The 20734-nt window shown below is 61.5% G+C and overlaps 1 protein-coding gene and 1 long non-coding RNA gene across 4 annotated transcripts; both read right to left on the bottom strand.

Moving 5' to 3' along the window:
- Positions 1-1341: 1341 nt before the first annotated feature.
- LOC118617281 lies at positions 1342-4838 on the bottom strand. The gene is made up of 3 exons (XR_004956816.1): positions 4740-4838; positions 4213-4597; positions 1342-2293 (listed from the first exon to the last, which is right to left on the bottom strand). It is a non-coding gene; the product is annotated as an uncharacterized LOC118617281 (long non-coding RNA).
- A 39-nt stretch (positions 4839-4877) lies between these two features.
- Positions 4878-6678, bottom strand: LOC118617390 (translation initiation factor IF-2-like). Of its 3 annotated transcripts, none has more exons than XM_036243299.1 (3): positions 6062-6678; positions 5471-5711; positions 4878-5248 (listed from the first exon to the last, which is right to left on the bottom strand). In XM_036243299.1, exons 1-3 carry the CDS (start codon positions 6601-6603, stop codon positions 5111-5113), a joined length of 921 nt encoding a protein of 306 aa, XP_036099192.1. In that variant the 5' UTR covers positions 6604-6678; the 3' UTR covers positions 4878-5110. The 3 variants fall into 3 exon arrangements, with proteins under 3 accessions (XP_036099192.1, XP_036099193.1, XP_036099191.1); XM_036243300.1 differs by having other exon boundaries at positions 5471-5612; XM_036243298.1 differs by having other exon boundaries at positions 5471-6678.
- Between the last annotated feature and the right edge of the window lie 14056 nt (positions 6679-20734).

Here is a 20734-nt window from a genome sequence, read left to right as displayed (position 1 = left end):
GGGCAGCCTACAGCGGGGGGTTCCCGGAGTTCCCGGCCGGGACCTCGCAGGGGCCAGGAGTCCCTGCCCAGGAGGTGTGTGCCGCTAGGAAGGCCAGAGGCCCCTGGGTGGACTCGGTGCAGCAGGACGGACGCGCAGAGCGAGAGGTGTCCTGAGGACCTGGGCGCCCGCCCGGCTGCTCTGAGCCCCTCCCAGCAGGACCAGGCTCAGAGCAGTTGAGACCGAATCGCCCGAGTCCACCGTCAGGGCAGCGGGACGCTCACCCCCCTCAGCGTCCCCACACGGCCCACAGCGTTGACAGGCCTGCTGCTGTGTCTGTGAGGGGCCACGCCACGCCCGGGAAGTGGGGGGCCGTGCGGGCCCCACGGGGCTCAGGGACGGAAGGAGCCGGCCTGACCACAGGGCCCGGGGGCACAGCCCGGCCCTCGGCGACACGTTTCGGGGTCTCCACCACGCGGAGCCCGGGGCTTCCTCTGGGCTGAGCCCACTGCCTCCAGGGCCCATGGGGCCGCGGCCAGCCCCCCACAGAGGGGCCACTGATGGGGCTGCACCCTGGAGGCCCGGCAGCCGCATCTGCAGGATCTGTCTCACGGGCCACGGGCATCTGCCTACAACCCGGAGTCCTGCTTGGGGCACGTCCCAGCGCGACTGTGAGTGTGATGTCCCTACGCCCAGGTGGGGGCACAACCGCCCTGTGGTCAGCAGGGTCGGGGAACCCCCCTTTCCCACTCCTCTGCTTGGCCACTGGAAGTCCAGCGTCCACACTGGTAAGGGGAACCCCGGCATCTCCCTGACCGTCCACACGGTGGTTCTCACACCACCGCCTGCGGCACGGCTCAGGGCGGCCTGTGCTCTGGCCCCAACCCCGCCTGCGCCCACACCCTCTGGCCCCTGGGTTTGACCAGGCTCACACGTTTACCCCTCAACACCTGCTCCTGGTCCCCCTCATGGAACGGCCGCCCCTCTGGGGTCCTCCTGTCCCTTTCGCCCAGGGCCGTTCTGCCAGCGATGAACCACATTCCAGTTCTGTTCCTCAGGACTCTGACCCTGTTACAGCGATCGTAACACCGACTTAGCACTTGGTACGCACCAGGCACTGTTCTGAGCATTTTACTTACTGCATTTTAAAAAAAATATTTTTTTCCTTTATTGATGTTATTTATATTTCTTTATTGGTTTTAGAGAGACGAAGGGAGAGGGACAAAGAGATAAAAACATGGATGAGAGAGAACATCGAGTGGCCGCCTCCTGCACGCCCCCCACTGGGGATCAGCCCACAACCTGGGCATGTGCCCTGACCAGGAATCGAACCAGCGACCTCTTGGTGCAGGGTCAACGCTCAACCACTGAGCCACACTGGCTGGGCTACTTATTGCATTTCATTTAAACTTCCGTGACTCCACACTGTGAGTACTTCCATCATGTCCATGTTCGATGAAGACACTGAGCACAGAGATGTCAAGTAACTTGCCCAAGGTCACACAGCAGGTCAGGACAGAGCTGGGGTGAACCCAGGTGCTCTGGCCCCAGAGTCTGTGCTCCGGACGCTCCCCCTCCTTGATGAGAGGCCCCCTCGCACGTCACCTGGTGAGCAGGGCCCTCTGGGGTCTCCAACTCCATGGCCAGCGGGTGGGACGTCAGTGCTGTTGTAAGAAAAGAGGCCCCTTTCCTTCTGGGAGTTTCCTTACGGCTCCGTCCCAGCCCCAGTGCACAGAGTCCACTGCTCCCTCAGTTATTTTCGTCAGCTTAGTTTTGTCACTTCAGGTGACGAGGAGCCGTCCGCTGTGGGTGGCGTCCCAGCTCCTGCTCTGACCCTGGGCCACGGTTCTGTGTGTCTGGGCCCAGTGTCCCCTCCCAGAGGACGGGTGTGGGACACAGGCTCCCAGGGCTGTGAGGACGAGACGAGACGGCACACAGTGGCGTCCGAGCAGTACAGACAGAGCGGCCACCACCAACACCCTCTGTATCTCGGGGCAGGGCTAAGACGGCCGGCGTCTGGGCAGCTTTGCCCCAGGAACCTCATGCCTGCAGGCCGACAGCTAACCGCTCTGGGCCTCGATCTCCCGTCTGTGCAGCGGGGCCCCTCCCAGCCTGCACCTTGGAGGCTCTGATGCTGTGCTGATGTGGACAAGCTTGCCGCCGCCGTGGGTCCTGGCCCACCGCGTGGCTCCCTGCGACCGTGGGTCCTGGCCCACCACGTGGCTTCCTGCGGCCGTGGGTCCTGGCCCACCGCGTGGCTCCCTGCGGCCAGGCTGTCATCTCAGTCTGTGGTGCCTCCAGGACGGAAGCTAGACTAAGATAAGAGAACGTCTGCTCAGAGGGACAGACAGCTCCGCACCCAGGCCGTAAGAGGGGCTCTACTTGGTGACCGAAACGGCGTCACAGTGTTTCAGTGACTGATTTGCTCCCACAAAATGGGGTGCCTGGTTCTCCAACCAGCCTCAAACCTCAAGAGTGGCTCCCGATCCAAACAATTTCTGACCCAGCTCAGGGAGCACGGGCAATGTCTGGAGAATCTTTTCTTCAGTTATATACATGTACATACATACATGTTACAGCTGAAACCTATCCTCTAGCGTGTTCCCAGTGCTCACACAGTCATCGTGCCGGGTGCTGGATCTCTGGCCGCCGCCGCCCCCCGGAGCTGCGGCTCTGCACCCGTGGGAGACGTTTTCCACGGCGAGGCTGAGCGACCGACACTGCCACCCAGTGGGCGGAGGCCAGGGCCGCGGCTCCACACCCAGCAACACACGGGACACACCCCAGAGGACCCACCTGGTCCAACGTGTCCGCGGTGCCAAGGCTGACGAACCGTCCCAAACAGGTGGGCCCTTAGCAAAGGCTGCCCCAGGAAAAAGTATAACACTGGACTATTACAGCACAGTGTATAATGATGGTCAACGGGTGCAGGGTCTCCGTTTAAGAAGATATGAGAGTTCTAGATGCCCAGCCGGTGTGGCTCCGTGGTTGAGCGTCGACCCTGCACCAAGAGGTCGCCAGTTCGACTCCCGGTCAGGACACATGCCCAGGTTGTGGGCTCGATCCCCAGTGGGGGGCCTGCAGGAGGCGGCCAGTCGATGTTCTCTCTCATCGATGTTTCTATCTCTCTCTCCCTCTCCCCTCCTCTCTCTCTAAAATCAATAAAGAAAAGAAAAGAAAAAAAAAGAGATGGCTGGTGGTGCTGATGCCACTGTCTGTCCACGGAAAAATGACGCAGGGGGTGTACTCTGTTACGTATACATCACCACAACAGAATCTGTGTTATTTAACGACGTCTATAATTACACATTACCTATTATTGCATCGTTATATTCTTCCATAAATTCACGTGTCCCCCACACGCCAACTCCTGTTACGACCCACGACATCGGCCCCATCCTTGTCGACTGGACAGGGGAGCAAACTGAAGCAGAGGAGGCCGCGGTGACCCCAAGGGCACAGGTGGGCAAAGACCTGCACCCCGGGGCTCTGTCTGCCACTGAACCGACCACACGGACCCCAAACGGCCTTCAGGACAGTTCACTCGCAAACAGTGACCGGGCACTGGCTACGGCCAGGTGCTGCAGGGTCAGGAGGAAGTGGACGGACAGGACCCCCACTCAGGGAGCCAGGCCACCGACAGGAAACAGAAATGGTCCAGGAGCACCGTCCAGGGACACGCTGAAGGTGTCTGGTGGGAAATGCAGGGGGAGTGAGGCGCCCAGAGGTGACAGGGCCCTGGGAGCAGCCACCTCCGAGAGGCAGCCTCAGGGCCCCGCGCTGCCCGAGGATGGGCCGCCGGCTCCCTCTCTGCCCCTCACAGTGACCCGCACAAGCCTGGTGCTCCGCAGAGCCGCAAGGAGCCCGCCACCGGCCCTGTGCTAACGGGCAGCTTTCAGCCTCTCTGGGCCCAGTGTTCTGTTCTGTAAAATGGGGCTGAGAGAACCAGTAATGAGAAGACCGACGATGCTGCACGCTCAGCGGCGCGACCCTCAGTGCTGCGAACTGAGGCAAACATGTAAAGGTTTAGTCTCGTGTCAAGTGCATGTATAAGCTTCCCTTGAGAAACTTCCCCCTGAGTGTACGAGACACACGCACAGACGGTCGGCGAAGACATATTCCGGCAAAGCCAGGCCTTTCCGCAGATGCCCAGGCCTGTCTCCGACCTCACCATGCTGCAAGGGTCACGCTGACTCACACAGCCATTGACAGAGTCACGAACTACGAGCTCACCTCCAACACCAGGGCTCACAGGTCCCCTCCCACCTCTCTGCTCCCGCCTGGCGTCATCCGAGGGACTTCAGGGACTTTCCGTTTGTGTCCACTTGAGACCATCGCGTTCCGGAGGGGCTCCCGGAGCCCACACAGCTGGGGAGACGGGCCGGGTTCGGGCGGAGGGAGTGCACTCGGGTCTGTGACGTTCTCAGAACCCGCAGCCCCGTAAAGGGGCCCCAAATCTAGAACTCCAGGGATGCCAATCAGTAGGCTGGTTTCTCCCAAAACTAAACGTTCTCCTACCACGTGACCCAGCAGCCGTGGCCCCTGGCATTTACCCAGAGGAGCTAGAAACCGGTGTCCACTCGGGTGTTACGTCCGCTTTATCCACGACGGCCAACACCTGGGAGCAGGCACAGAGCTGTCAACAAACCCACCCGTGCTGGAGGGTGTCATCTATCATCTGATTCTACTAATGGGGGGCCAGGGAAGCGCCCCTGAGCTAGAAGGCTGCTGGGGTCAGAGTTCAAGCCACGGCTGTTCACCTGATAACTGCAGGTCATCCCACCATCCTGCCGCCATTCAGAACTTGCCTCTGGCCCCTGTGCCGGTTTGATTCCCGGTCAGGACACAGCCCAGGTTGTGGGCTGATCCCCAGTGGGGGGCGTGCGGGAGGCGGCCAGTCGATGTTCTCTCTCATCCATGTTTCCATCTCTCTCTGGTGGGGCTCCTCACCCCACCTGCTGCCACCTCCGACACTGAGGGGTGAGCCGGACGCTGCTGTCCGCTGAGGCCGCCCAGAGGGGTCGCCAGGTCTGTCCGAGCTGCTCACCGAGAGCAGTTTCTGCATCTCGACACCAATGACTTGATTTGTACACCGGCACTTAGTACTGTTTGCAATTAAGCGGATCTGCTTTCAAAACACGGCTAATGAGAACAGCCGCGGGCGGGGAGGCTCTGTGAGGCGCGCAGAGCTCGCACGGAAGTCGTCCCCGCGGGAGACGAGGCCAGTGTGTCCTGAGCTCTGCCCAAGGACCGAGGTGGGGAGGGCGTCCTGGGGCCAAGCAAGCACATGGCAGACAGAGCGGGGAGGTGGGCAGGCCTGGGCCCGGGGCACCCCTGGTCCCATCCTCCCCACCCCCACCTCCTCTGCTCTGCCCAAGGCCTCCCTGATGATGTCCTCCTTGTCCTGCTTGGTCTGTCCGCCCAGTGCCCACCCGCCCTCCACACGGACCTGCTTATCGGTTTAGTGCCTGTACCCACACAGAGAACGTACGCTCAGGGGTGGGGAGGCAGCGGTGTGGGGCCTGGGAGGCTCCCCAAGCCCTGCAGTCCCCTCACATGGCCTCCTGGTAGATGGGCCCAGCCCACTGTGGTGAAGGGGGCGCCAGAGGGGCCACAGCGGGTCAGGCATTGACCTGCAGACAGGAGAGGACGCAGGGGCTCCAGAATGAGGAGCAGACAGACCAGCACCTGGGGTGAGACCCGCCAGCAGGGGGGAGGAGGTGCCCTCGGCTCTGCTGTGGGCGGGAGCCCGGCACCACCGTCCTGACGTGCGCCCCGGCCCCCGGCACCCACCCCAGGACCTGCCCACGCAGGAGGATGCCGCTCACTGTGGCAGAGGCCACTCAGTGGTCTGCGCCCGAGGGAGTAGGGGGAGATCATGACGACCCCCCACCCCCACCCGAGGGCTGTGGTCAGGGAGGAGCAACCAGCTGGGAGCAAGTCCCTGTCACCTGCCCTGGGAACACAGAACCGACGGCCCAGGTGAGAACAGGTGTCCCGGGCGGCTCCCCGGCAGCGGCGGGGGGACCAGCGGGGCCTGTGCGACAGGGGGGAGGCCAGAGCCGCCGAGGTCTGTGCCCACCTGACCCGTGGAGTCAAGAGTAGCCTCACCACACGTCCAGCATGAGGGGTCACGGAGGCCGGGTGGGCGCCCCTCCGGGGGAGACCCCGGGAGACAGGAGAGCAGGTGCAGCTGAGGGAGTGGCCGACGGCTTGACGGGCGCTGCCCACAGCCAACCAGGCTCCACGCTCCACGCTGGGCACTGACGGGGCCACGGGGGGTCCGGGACGGAGTGAACGGGGGACCCGGTGACGAAGGTACACGGCTGCCCCCTGACGGACTCGCCCCCCCTCCCGGGCAGACACAGAGGGGGCAGGGTGGGGGCAGGGCTGACACTGTGCAGCACCAGCAGGGAGCAGAGGGGCCCCGGGCCATCCGCCCCCTCGAGGAGCATGTCCCGAGGGCCCACCGCGCGCCAGCTGCCCGGCTTCCAGAGTGAGCAGGCAGACAGCACCCTGCCTGGGGGGCAGCATACCCTGGGGGCACATCCGGGGGGCCCACAGGTGCTGGGCAGGGATGGTGCTGAGAACGAAGAGCCGGGGAGCAGGCAGTGAAGGTGGCATCTCGCTGAGGGTGGTCCCTGAAGGCCCTCGTAGCAGGGACCCCACAGGAACAGAGGGAGCAGACCCCCCAACGTCCCTGTGGCTGCCCCCCCCCCCCCGTCCCTGGGCCTCAGGTTCTCACCTGTAAATACAGAGAACAACACCTACTTCGGCCACTTCCTGTATCTGAAAGTCTCTGCCTGGCCCCTGGCAGGTGTTGCTCAGCGGTTAGAGCGTCGGCCCGAGGACCAGAGAGACCCGGGTTCGGTTCCCGCTAAGGGCACATACCTCGGTTGCAGTTTGTCCCCGGCCCTGGTTGGGTCGTGTGGGTGGCAGCCACTCGATGTGTCCCTCTCACGTCGATGTTTCTCTCTCTCTCTCTGTTCCTCTCTCTCCCTCCTCCCCTCTCTCCCTCCTACTCTATCTGAAGATAAATACACAAATGTCCTTGGGTGAGGATAAAAAAAATAATAATTAAAATAATAATAAATGAATAAATAAAAGTCTCTGCTCAGCTGGTGTGGCTCAGGGGTTGAGCGTCGACCCTGCACCAAGTGGTCGCTGGTTCGATTCCCGGTCAGGGCACATGCCCAGGTTGTGGGCTGATCCCCAGTGGGGGGCATGCAGGAGGCGGCCAGTCCATGTTCTCTCATCGATGTTTCTCTCTCTCTCTCCCTTCCTCTCTCTCTAAAATCAATAAAGAAAAATATTTATTAAAAAACAAGGGTGAAACTGGTAAATTTCACATTACATGCATTTACCACGATTTTAAAAATAAAACGATGACCCCCCCTTTGTAGAAACAAGTGCGTGGCCCCCAACAGGTGCCCCACCCTCCCCCAAGGGGCCAGGAATTGCCACCAACACAGGGGCCAGGGCTCGGCGGTCACCAGCCCGAGACAAGGGCCAAGCTGGGGGGGGGAGGGGCGCGACCTCCCGGCCCAGCCCTGCTCTGCCCTCAGCCCTGGTCCCTGAGCCTACGACCGGGAGGCCAGCAGGGAAGACGAGCCTGAGGCAGGCTCCGCGCAGGGCCCCCGAGACCCAGGGACTGTGGGAGTGGATATAAATAGCCTAAGCTCCCAGCCCGCGGCTGAGCCTGGCGGCTGAGCGATGGGCCCGGAGCCCCACCCGCCCTGGGAGCTCACGGCAGAGACGCTCCTGCTCTGTGCTCAGGCCTCTGTTCTGGCTCCGAACCCCACCTTGCCGCCTGCCGCAAGGTCTCCCCTAAAACGCAAACCGGTGTTTAAATAGGAACAGAATCCTCTCCTGCCCGAGAAGGATCTGGTCGCTGCCTAAGCCCCTGACCGAGGGGCCGCGCAGACGGGGCAGAGTGGAGCCGGCGGTGAGAACCCCCCTGGTCTGCGTTCCTGACCCGGCACCGGGACCTGGTCTTCTCTTCACCCGATTCCTCTAATGAGCCTCATTAGTCTCAGAATCAACCTCCGGAGCGCGTGGCGAGGCCTCTTCTGCCGGGTGCACCCTCCTCCCCGCCCCACGGACCGGGCATCTCCTGAGGCCTGACCTTGGCCTCGGCTCCGGCACCCCCGGCAGACAGCTGGGCGGGGCACGTGCCGGTCAGGCCACCGGACAAACGCATGGATCTATTAGTAATCCGACACGTGGGAGGAGAGGAGAAGTGGACAGACCGCACACGCACACGCACATCCTGGCCTCCGTCCCTCCGCCCCTCACTCTCCACAGCTCCCTGTACCCTCCGTCAGCGCCTGTCTGTCTGTCTGTCTCTCCCCGAGCAGTGCAGCTGAGCGCAGGACCAGAGGACTGTGGGCTGTAACCGCGCCACCCTCTCCCCCTCGGGGGGCAGGGACACCGATTTCAGACTCCAGAGGGGTGGCCCAGGTGTCCCCGGTCCCACGCAGGGAGGGGCACCCTGCCCGCCCCTGGAGACCCGCTGCCCCGGTGACTCCCCGCTGGGCGGAAGCCTCCCCCAGACGGGCCTCTCTCTGTCACAAGAGACCCACCATCCCGAAGGTCAGAGTCCAGGGGTCTCGCCCCCCCTCCACCTGTGTCTCACACCTCACCCCTGAGTGGTGACATTCAGCAGCTGTCCCACACCGGGGCCCTGGAGACACCTCTGCTCCCATCAATTCAGAGGCCCAGGCTCCCCGAGATGTGGTCACACCCTCAAGTCACAGCTGTGACACCCCCTCCTGACTGAGGGCTGACCAAGAGCGGCCAGACCAAATCTGCAGACATGAAGACAGTTATTCTCGTGTAGGGTCTGGGGGTGGGGGTGGGCCGCATGGGCAGTCAGGACCCGGGTCCTCGTAAACCACTCTGGCTGCCCCCCTGCAGCCAGCGAAACGGAGAAGCAAGGTGCAAAGGGCCCCTCTTCCTTCCACACGTCCTGGAAGTCACCCCCACACGCCTGCTCCCTCCTGCCCGACACTGTCCGAGGGGAGAGCTCGCGTGTCCGGGCTGCAGCTCACTTCCCAGAGGGAGGAACCTCCCTCACTGCTCAGGATGGAGCCGGACGCCAAGCCCAGAGGCAGGCATGTTAGCCCCAACCCCACAGCCCTGACACACCCTTCCCGGGAAACATCCACCCCAGGAAGCAGCACCCCAGGACCCAGCACAGGTCCGACGGCACCAGTGCCGGCCTTTCCCAGACGGAAAGCCCAGCTCAGGCTGCCGACGGCGGGGCCGAGCTGAGCCCACAGGCCCTGGAGAGTCCCTGGCTGGAGACCTTCCCCCAAACGGGGACACCCCACAAGCCAGGTCAGGGGAGGCGGGTGATTGGTTTCAACCAGATTCAAGCAAAGGAGAACCGTCCGGGGGAAACAGCGTACATTTCAGCCACAGCTGTCACCTTGAGAAGAAATCAAAGCCGCCCGGCCCGTGTGCTCAGTGGACTGAGCCTCGTCCTGTGAACTTAAAGGTCCCAGTTCGATTCCCAGTCAGGGCACATGCCCAGGTTGTGGGCTGATCCCCAGTGGGGGGCGTGCAGGAGGCGGCCGAGCGATGTTCTCTCTCATTGATGTTTCTCTCTCTTTCTAAATAATTAAATCACAGCCAACCCCCTCCTGGAAGAACAGAAGTAGAACCCAGAATGCAGAACCCCGAAAAGCTGCACTGGCACTAGTAGGGGCTCGCTGTCATCCTGACACCCCCAGGAGCCGGCGGGGGGTTGCCTCCCTGCTCCCAGCTGCAGCACCAGCGGTGGGAGGTGGAGACACCACCTTCTACGGCAGACAGTGCTGAGGACGAGGAAGGGGGAGCTGCCTTTCCTGTTCCTCTGCTCCCCTCCACCTGAGGGACAGAACGTCTGGCACCTGGTGAATAAGGATTTGGAAAGCCAGGGATGCATCAGCTCCTACGCCCCCTGCCGCCTGCCCCTCCGGGCGCTGTCTTCCGGACCCAGCCTCTCCTCCGGGCCGAGCTGCAGGTGTGTGGGCGACAGAGAGGGGCCTGCAGAGCCCCGTCCACGAGAAACACCGCGTCTGTCCTGAACCACTTATCTCCTCAACCTTCCTGCCCAGGTCCACGTCCCTGTCGCGTTTCCCAGCGAGGCCGGGGGCTGCCCTGACGGGGAGGACAGCCCTCGTGCGAGTCTCCCCGAGCAGCGGGTGCAGGACGTGGGGACGGCGCGTGCCGAGCTCGGCCTGGCTCAGGGAGCGCAGCAGGTGCCCCTGAGATCGGCCCAGCCCCGCAAAGCTCCCGAGCGCCCTCGAGGAGGGACGGGCACGGGACAGAGCGGGCACTGCAGGGCCGGGCTCTGCCTTGTTCAGGCCGCCCCGCTTCTCCCCATGTGAGAACATCTGCGATAAAACACCAGAGAAGAACACCCCGTCCGTGTTCTCAGTACCCGGGGCCACCCCTCGCCTGTCCTCCCAGGCTGGGCCCCTCACAACCCCTCTCTCTGGCAGAAGCAGCCTCCCCTGTACACGGGGAGCTGGCCTCGGGGAGCCCGGCGTCACACGGGGCCTTGTTATGAAGCCCACCGGCTGGGGGTGCTGCAGCAGGACGGGCTGTGTGCGGCAGAGCCCCAGAGCCAGGCCAGGCAGTGGGCGGGGGGGGCATGAGGACACCCCAAGGTCAGCGCTCTTTACCAGTCAAACCACAGAGAAGCATCTCTGCTCACTGCCGGCCTGTCCAGCGGAAACGCCAGCCCTGCAGACGGGCGGCACTCGAACCCCAGACTGAAAACTCCCGTCCATGCAGTCACTCAGCCACGCCTGGCTCACGGAGCACTTCCAGTGACAGCCTGACAGCACCCACAGGTGGGGTGGCAGATCCGAGGCCCACAGAATCTGCAGCCACGTGTGGCCTGCACGGCCTCGTGGCCTCCTCTGCAGTTTCCGCTACGTTCACTTAGGTGAGTCCACTCTGCCCACTCCGTCCCTCCCACGACACAGTCACGGTGCTGTTCTCAGCCGCTCCGGCAGCCACGAGGACCACGCTAACCCTGAGTGAGATGGACCTTCCCAGTGCAGCCACCACACTGCTTCTCGGCAAAGGACAGAAAGCAAGAGTCACCACAGCTGTCACAACGGTTTCAGAGAAGCTGACACACAGCCGAGCGGACAGACCTGCAGCCACAGACCCATGACTCAGGGACCGTTCATCCAGTCCAGGTGTTCACACGGCCCCTCTCATGGCAGAGCCCACATGTCCACGAGATCACATGGCCCCTCCCGTGACACAGCCCACACGTCCACGAGATCACATGGCCCCTCCCGTGACACAGCCCACACGTCCACGAGATCACACGGCCCCTCCCGTGGCACAGCCCCACATGTCCACGAGATCACACAGATCCTCCCGTGGCACAGCCCCACACGTCGAGATCACACAGATCCTCCCGTGGCACAGCCCCACACGTCCACGAGATCACACGGCCCCTCCCGTGGCACAGCCCCACACGTCCACGAGATCACACAGCCCCTCCCGTGGCACAGCCCCACATGTCCACGAGATCACACAGATCCTCCCGTGGCACAGCCCCACACGTCCACGAGATCACACGGCCCCTCCGTGGCACAGCCCCACATGTCCACGAGATCACACAGCCCCTCCCGTGGCACAGCCCCACATGTCCACGAGATCACACAGATCCTCCCGTGGCACAGCCCCACATGTCCACGAGATCACACAGCCCCTCCCGTGGCACAGCCCCACATGTCCACGAGATCACACAGATCCTCCCGTGGCACAGCCCCACATGTCCACGAGATCACACAGATCCTCCCGTGACACAGCCCACATGTCCACGAGATCACACGGCCCCTCCCGTGACACAGCCCCACACGTCCACGAGATCACACGGCCCCTCCCGTGGCACAGCCCACACGTCCACGAGATCACACGGTCCCTCCCGTGGCACAGCCCCACACGTCCACGAGATCACACGGCCCCTCCCGTGGCACAGCCCACACGTCCACGAGATCACACGGCCCCTCCCGTGGCACAGCCCACACGTCACAAGATCACACGGCCCCTCCCGTGGCACAGCCCCACACGTCCACGAGATCACACGGCCCCTCCCGTGGCACAGCCCCACACGTCCACGAGATCACACGGCCCCTCCCGTGGCACAGCCCACACGTCCACGAGATCACACGGCCCCTCCCGTGGCACAGCCCACACGTCACAAATCACACGGCCCCTCCCGTGCAACAGCCCCACACGTCCACGAGATCACACGGCCCCTCCCGTGGCACAGCCCACACGTCCACAAGATCACACGGCCCCTCCCGTGGCACAGCCCACACGTCCACAAGATCACACGGCCCCTCCCGTGGCACAGCCCCACACGTCCACGAGATCACACGGCCCCACACGTCCTCAGGCACCACAGGCCAGAACCAAATGCAGAAGGTGGAGGCCAGAACACCCCGTGGAAACAAGGGTGGGCCTCAGCATCATCTCAGACAGCGCTGCGCCCCGCTTTTCTCCACCTGAGCCGGATGAAGAGGCGCTTTGCCATTTGTCTCCAGGCTGTAAGCTGATCATGTGCTTCCTGTCAGAGGCTGGGAGGCAGCCTGAGAGCAGCCCTGTCATCCTTCTGTGGGTCCTACCATCTGCTGGGGAAGAGCGGCCCTGTCCCCTGGGAGGGGACCTTCTGTCCGGGCAGCACCAGCCTCCAGCGCAGTGAGGGGGCGGCTCTCCTTCCTGGCAGTGGACACTCAGCTTATCGTGGCTGGGGGAACAAGAACACTATCTCAGGAACACACGGACCCGGGATCCCCCTCGCCACCCTCGCAGACCGGCCTCTCGGGCTGTCCGCTCTCTGCCACAGGGAAGACAGACAGAGGTGAGAGCTCTCTGTCTCAGATGCTGGGCCACCGGCCGAGTCCTTCCCAGCGACTCTGGGGCCCTGCAGACCACTTCTCACGCCGCCGCGTCTAGTCTCCCCTTCACTGGCCAAACCAGTGCACGGCCGTCCAGGCCAGTGTCGCCCCAGACCCGGAGGACAGCGTATTCGGTAAGTCAGCAGAGACTGAGTCCCCCTGGGAGCCTCCCCCAGCGTGAGTCACCAGCTCAGGACTTCAGAGACATGTCCTCTGGAGCAACGTGACCACACTCGAGGGCTGGAGAGGACCCGGGGGGGAGGGAGGGGCTGCTCCCCGGAGCTCTCCTCCGCAACCTCGTTAGGGTGCTGTTTACTTTGACCACAGACAAGTCTGGCAGGGAGCTGGTTCATCCTTCCCCAGCTGACGGCATCTCAGGTGAGGGCCTGGTCCTGGTGACAAGACCCACGTGGCAGGACAAAGGCCCTGCATGGTGGCTTCCCTCCAGCACAAGGGGTTGGACTGGCAGGCTCCCAGGAGGTCACTGACCATCCCGCAGCGTGGCGGGGGGGAGGCCCGTACCCTCCTGCCCCCACCACGGCCCTGGGGCAGGGCACGCGTACAGGACGCCCTCAGCCGACGAGGCCGTCACGCAGGCACCCCTGCTCCCGGAGACGTGTTCTGTGGTTCTGTGTTCCTCAACCGGCTGTGCCTAATCAACCCCCCCCCCACACTTAACAAATATTGACCGAGCATCTGTCATGTGTCTAAACCCTCAGTGGGGGGGCAGGTCTAGAACCATCGTTCGAAGGTAGCCCCCTAAACACTGGACATGAATTCCGACGTCACAAAGAAACCAATGAACCAGCCGGGTGCACGCGAAGGCACCCTCTTTCTTTCCGGCTACCGCCCTGTGTTCCCCGAAGCTGGAGGCTCAGAGCTCTGACTGGTGGGGGAGACGGGACTTTCTGAGGAAGGGCTTAAAGGTTTCTGGACTTAAACATTCCCATCATGGCCCTGGGCTCAGCGGTTAGAGCGTCGGCCCGCAGACCAGTGAGTCGTGGGTTCGATTCTGGCCAAGGGCACGCACCTCGGTCGTGGTTCATCCCTGGCCCTGGTCGGGGTCGTGCGGGGGGCAGCCAGTCGATGTGTCTCTCTCACATCGATGTTTCTCTCCCTCTCCTGCTCCCTCTCACTGTAAGAAAATAAAAATAAAAACGTCCCACCGTGCCCAGTAATCTCACCCCAGGACTGACTGGCTGAGGTGGTACCGAGATGACCATCATCCCTGTGGGCCTGTCCACTGCACCGGTCCACCCCCCAGCAGGACACGACCTCCCAGGTGCACAGGGAGCAGAGGGCTCCCCTACCTGAGCTGGAGCAGCAAGGCTGCATAGGAGAAAGAAAGCCAGGCCTAGTTTAGCTGGACACGCGCCCTGGACCCTGACTCCCCAGGGCCCGGCAGCAGGCGGCAGGCCTGGCAGAGGGTGTCGGCAGTGCCCGAGTGTGGGCACCGACGGAAGTGGAGCCCAGCCCCCCAGCCGCCTGCAGGAAGCAGTTCCGATGCTGTGGCTCTGCACTGCCTGCCGCCTTGGGGAGCTCACAGATGCTGCTGTTCCGATCAAGGACGGCCCACCCCAACCCCACCCCGACTTCTGGACAGGCGCTCCTCACGATGCCACGTCCCCTCCAAGGCTCCCCACCAGCCCCGAGGATTCGCCTGGTTGTCAGGAAGTTCACTCACCTCCTGCCTGTGCCCAGTTGGCCCCGAAGAAACGAGAAACATGAAAAAGGAAGAACGGACTGCGACAGCCCCATGTGCTCGTGTCCAACACCATCCTCTTCACCGGACACTCAGGAAAGTGTGGGGACAGCTGGGACCATCCCTGCTTCATGGGCATTTAAAATACCTGAGGCGCCAGGCCGGTGTGGCTCAGTGGTTGAGCGTCGACCCTGCACCAAGAGGTCGCCGGTTCAATCCCCGGTCAGGGCACATGCCCAGGTTGTGGGCCCGATCCCCAGTGGGGGGCGTGCAGGAGGCGGCCAGTCAATGTTTCTATCTCTCTCTCCCTCTCCCTTCCTCTCTAAAATCAATAAAGAAAAAAAAATTTTAACCTGAGGCTAACAGAAGTGGAGTAATGATCGCTGGCACGTGCCCAGTTGTCCAACCAACCCAAGTCTGTCTGCCTGTCTGTTCCCGTGCGGAGCTGTTCATTCTTTTCCTGTCTCCTCTGCTCGTGTTCCATGTCCCCAAGCATGTCATCGATGGCTTTCCACACAGAAGGCTCTTAATAAAAGCCAGCTCTCTCGGGGTGGCTGACCCACCCCACGTCCCAGGCCCATGTCCCCTGCTCCGTGGATGAGCAGCGGGCATCTGAAATCCAGGTGTGGAAAGCATCCCTCAACTCACCCCCCAGGCTCAGGGAGCCCACCCCACCGGCCCCACGAGAGGAGGACCTGTTCATATGCTGGGGTCCGGGGCCAGCAGCATCTGCCTCCCCCTCGGGCTTGTTAGAAAGGCCGGCCCTCCAGCCTGCCCAGACCTGTGGCCCGTCTGCGCCTGAGCACAACACAGGCACATGTGAGCTGAGGGGCTGCCCGACTGCAGCGTGGGGCAGGGTGTCACCGCGCGTCTCTTACGGGGGTGCTGCCCTGGGCTCTGGCTGTGTCTCAGCAAAGGGAAGCCAGGCTGGCACAGAGCTGGGGACTCGGGAACCCTGCACCTAGGGCCACTGTCAGGGCTCCCCAGGCAGGACTTACTGCCTCTCAGGATCTTCCCAGGGGGACGTGGAGGGGAAAACGCATCCCCAGGACGGTGCTGTGCGGAACTGGCCAACAGCACGTCACCGTGTCCTGAGAACGTGGGGCTCTGTCTCCCGTGTGTCACCTCCCTCAGCTACTGCACCTGTCACCCCGTCACCCACAGTCGCAGCTTCTCTTCAGTCCCTGCCTGGGGGACAAGGGCTCAGGCCTCGGAAGGCAGCACGGTTGACCCAGGACCACGGTGGGAGGGGCCCAGGGAGGCCGGGGTTTCAAAGACGGAGCCGGGCAGCCCCAGGAAGGCAGCAGAGAGCCTGTTCATTCCCTCGGGGGCACCACCTGGAGCTGTCCACGGGCCTCGCTCTCCTTCCCAGGCATGGAGCCTGGAGCCCCTGCACACCCCGACCCCACCTCACAGCCCTGCTCCCCCAGAGCCCGCCGGAGCCCAGGACCACTGCCCAGAACCTGAGTGGGCGGCGGGCAGGGACCCTCCGTCCCACAGCGCGGCACAGCCTCCCCTGCGGCGGGGGAGACACGGATCTCAGGTGACCTCACCTGGACTCCTGGGATCGGGGGTCCCTCCGCCAGCCCTCACTCACCCCTCACCCACGTAGGACTTGGGGTCACGGTAACTCCTCCCAATCACTTCTGCCGACCCCACCTCCCAGGCCCTTCCCACCACCGTCCGCTCCTCCTCGCCCTCGTCCGCACCACGGGGCGTGGGCTGAGGCACAGGACGGACAGGCACCCAGGTCGCGGGGCACGCAGGAGCCCCCCAGCATCACGCGGCCGCCCCTCGCGCCCCGCTCTGCGCCCCGGCGGCGCCCGGACCTCTGCCGAGAGGGGCCGCGCGCGTCTTCGACACCCGCGGCTGCGAACTCGCCGTGCGACCCGGCCGTCCCGCCGCACCCCGTCCGCTCCCCCCTGGGTCCGAAACAGCCCGCGGCCGCGGAGGGGGGAGGTCGCACCTGCCGCGCCCCAGACGCCGGGCACCGGGCACGGTCCGGGCTCTGTCCGCAGCCAGCTCGGCGCCCGGACAGCCCGCACCCGAGCCCCGAGCCGTTCGGCGGGACCCCGTGCCTGCCCCGGACCGAGCCCGAGGTCGGGGCCGCGACCCCGCCGGCTCCCCCGTGGAGCCCGGCGTCTCTCGGGGCGCTTCCCGGACGGGCGCCCCCCGCCGGCCCGGAGAAGTTGGCGCGACCCCGCCCCGCGCCCCGCGCCCCGCGCCCCGCTTACTGGTGGCCGGGCTCCGGGCGGGCGCACGCGGCCAGGTGCCGCCGGTGCCGCTCCAGCAGGCCGGCGTTCTCGCGGCTCAGCCGGGCCACCCGGCGCTCCAGCTCCTCGATGCGCCGCCCCCGGCGCGCCAGCAGCTCCCGCTGCGCGGCGACCACGCGGCTCAGCTCCTGCAGGTCGGCCGCGCGGGCCATGGTGCCGGTCAGGCGAGCGGGAGGCGGGGCGGCGGGGCGGCCATGGCGCCGGGCACCGCGCAGGGCTCGCCGGGGGCGCGGCGGACGGGCGGGCACGGCCCCGCCTCGGCTCCCTCCCCCGCCGGGCCCGCCCCCGGCGTCTCCCGCCTCCCGCTCGCCGCCTGCCGCCCCACCGGCCCCGGGCGCGGAGTTTGCGAAGTGCCGGCTGCGGGCGGAGCGCAGTCCGAGCGGCGGGCGAGGGCGGGAGGGCGCCGCCTGCCGGCCCCGTGCGGGCGCCCGGCTGCAGGCTCGCCGGTGCCCCTCACCTCGCCACCGCCTCTGCTACCCACGGGAGTATGTACGTTTGATACAAAAAGAAATTGTGCAAACAATGTATCTTCACGCCCGGCCGGTGTGGCTCAGGGGCTGAGCACCGACCCTGCACCAAGAGGTCAGGGCACCTGCCCAGGGTGAGGGCCACCCCAGTGGGGGGCGTGCAGGAGGCGGCCAGTCCATGTTCTCTCTCATCCATGTTTCCATCCCTCTCTGTCTCCCTTCCTCTAAAAATCAATAAAGAAAAAAAATTTTTTTTAAGAATTTGAAACAATTTATCTTCATAATATTATCAGCCTGCGATTTGGGTTTGAACAGAAAAAGAACGCATTGGCGAGGACTTGGAAATGTTTAACTGGACGAAGTCTGCTAAAGAAGGCTTTGTTCTGTAGATGCACGTCCAAATCAAGTTTTCTAGAATCTTCCATGTTCTAAGCAGATGGTGGCCCTGAAGCCTCCAAAATGTCCAGGTGGACCAGCTGCTAAGGCCCAGGCCTCGACCTTCCAAACCTCCCACCCTGAGTTCTGGGAACTGATCAGCTTGTAGGACAAAGAGCCACCTCCACACTGGCATTGAGGCCCTCAGCAGTTCATTTTGCCTCTGAGCTTCAGCTTCCTCAGCAATAATGTTTTCTATTTCTTAACTTAAAAAAAAAAAATCTCTCTAATTTTTATACTCCACATTTCTTTGGTACTAAACTTATTTTTCTCTCTCCTTGACTTGCAGAGTTAAGTATGTCTATTGTTTCTTCTTTTCTAGCAAATGCATTTTAAGGCTATAAATTTACCTCTGGGTGAAGCTTTAGCTACATCTCATAAGTTTTGTTAACATAATGAACATTCAAATCTGTGTATACTTCTTGTGAGTTTATTTGAGCCAAACTGACAATTGCTGAGAAGCAAAATCTCAAGGGATTGAGACAATGCTTCAGAGAATTGATGTTGTCAGGGAAGATTTTAGCTTAGGACATGACTACTTGCCATAACCTGCCTTTAGTCAAAGAGTGTTCATTTCAGACCATCCTTTGTAGTTAATGTAAGTCTTTGAGTTTGCAAGGCCGCCACGTAAGCCTTCCCTGAACTTGTCACGTCAGCGTGTGGCCCCTTTTTGTCCACATTTTCTAAATCTTGTAGTAATGTACATTTTGATGGAGTAGCTTTTCTTGTTAAGTCTGACATTACACTGGCTTGGAGGACACCTGGTGTTCCATATCCATGTTTGTTGATATTCCCTCCACCTCCAGGAGAGGATGAGCCCTGTCTGCTAAGTCCTTAATGAATGTCCCCTGGCCAGGACCTACGGGGAGGGAGAGAATGGAGTGGGGCTATTTAGTGGGGTCCTCAGATTCACCAAGGACTCATCAGGATGAGATCGAACAAGCACCATGCTGAATGAAAACTCTTAACTCTTACCTTTAAACTTCATCATTACTAGGCCAGTGATAATGCTCTAGCAGTTAATATTATTTTTATAAATCCTGTACTTCTCTTGTGAGAATTATATCACATCCCATTTGTATGTCTTTGTATCCCATTTGTACGTATATGTGTACAAGTGTCCATCACTTCCGTTTATACATCGAAAATATACCAACATCTTTGCAACCTAATTCTAACATTTCCTCATTTTATAAATATACTAGGAAACTCCCCTAAAGGGATGTGGTGCAGTCTTCTCTCAATTTTGGGGGGAGACCTGAACCTGGAGTCACACACGAGGCCTGTGCCAATGTTTGGGAGGGAAGGGCGTTCGATTCTAAATCCTGGCCCACGTCAGGGAGGACGAAAGGGAGAAGAGCTGACTGAGCAGGAGAAGCTGTAGCTGGACCTCCCCTCCTGGGCCAGCTCCCATTTGCTTGTCCCCCTCGCCCATCACAGACGCCCCTTCTGTCTCACCCCAGCTATGCCTCCCCCTTCCTGGGGCACCCTCATTCATGCAGGATCTTACGCAGGAACCGCCCCCCTCCCCATGCTTGGATAGCTCTGCAGAGTCACCCCAGCTCTGGAGGTCTTGGGAGGAGCCCCTGAGGCCTCGTTGAGATCGCGCCCCAGCTTCTCCCTCTGCTCGTTCCTGCTCCTTCACGGGCACTGGTCCCGAGAGCACGCCAGTAAGGCTCCTGCAAACCTCATGTCAGAAGGCGCCCCTGGGACACGGCCCGACACCCTCTTGTCCCGACCCGGTCTTCACACCGCGGCCCCACCTGCTTGTGACTTGAGAGTTTACGTGCCGTTTTGAAGCTCTAGTTAAGGTCGTCATGCTTCATATGCAGACAAATCCTAAGCCCTAAAAAACCAATCGTCGGTTTTTCCAATATTATAATTACATAAATACAAGGCCAAGCCGTTTACATCAAACTGCAGGGTCGGGGAAAAAAGATGCAACTGTGCACTTGAAGGAAAATACAGGTAAACGTTGGAGGAGGAGACAGGGGAAGGAGAAGCCTATTATAATCACTCACTAATTCTTACTATTATTGTCCACATTCAGCTTCTTATTAAGATCATCTATCGTCTTGACATTACCATTTATTGTACAATATTCCCTTTTCTTCTTGAAACCGTCCCTCTGAGAGCTCTGTGTCTCCCTGCTGTCCCCTGGGCCGCTGCCGTGGGGGGTCTCCGGGCACTACGTTTGGGGCTGGGTCTATTTCCTGGATTCGTGTTGCATAAACCTCCTTTAGCAGTTCTCCGGGGACAGCCTGTGCGAAGGTCTGTGAGTCTGTGCATCTGAAAGCATCTACTGTCTCCTCACACCTGATGGACCGTTTAGCTGGACATAGAATTCTGGGTTAAAAAGTCATTTCCTGAGAACCTGGAAGGCTTTGCTTCCTTCCCTCAGCGCTGCTGATACCGATCGGATTCTGGTCCCTTTGAAGAGGAAATTGTCTGTGGGAGGTGGGGAAGGTACTTCCCCTATCGGGGCATTTGGAATTATGGTGAGGGGCATTTTTTATCATTACAATGACAGGGTACACTCTGGTATTCAATGGGCAAGGGCCCGGGATGCAATGGGCAGGGACGTCCCACCCAACCAAAACCATCCCACTTAAATCACCGAAATACATAACAAAGTTGAAGGGCTCACATTGCCTGATTTCAAGACTTAATATGAAGCAAGAGTCACCCAAACAGGTGGGACTGGTGTAAAGATCAACAGAATAAAAGAGACTCCAGAAATAAACAGTCCATTGATTTTCATTCTCACCCAAGGACATTGTTGCATTTATCTTCAGATAGAGTGGGAGGGAGAGAGAGAGAGAGATACATTGATGTGAGAGAGACACACTGACTGATTACCACCCACAGGACCCCAGCCGGGGCTGGGGACAGACTACAGTCGAGGTACGTGCCCTGAGCAGGAACCGAACCCGGGACTCTCTGGTCCGTGGGCCGATACTCTAACTG

Source organism: Molossus molossus, unplaced genomic scaffold (genome assembly GCF_014108415.1).
Source record: "Molossus molossus isolate mMolMol1 unplaced genomic scaffold, mMolMol1.p scaffold_m16_p_5, whole genome shotgun sequence".
Lineage (NCBI taxonomy): Eukaryota > Metazoa > Chordata > Mammalia > Chiroptera > Molossidae > Molossus > Molossus molossus.
The sequence above is the reverse complement of the archived record's forward strand: the minus strand, read 5'-3'. Positions and strand labels throughout refer to the sequence as shown.

Bases quoted from the DNA above. Each gene is read 5' to 3' on its own strand.
- LOC118617390 (XM_036243298.1), bottom strand. From the start codon at position 6,603: ATGCCACCTTCACTGCCTGCTCCCCGGCTCTTCGTTCTCAGCACCATC.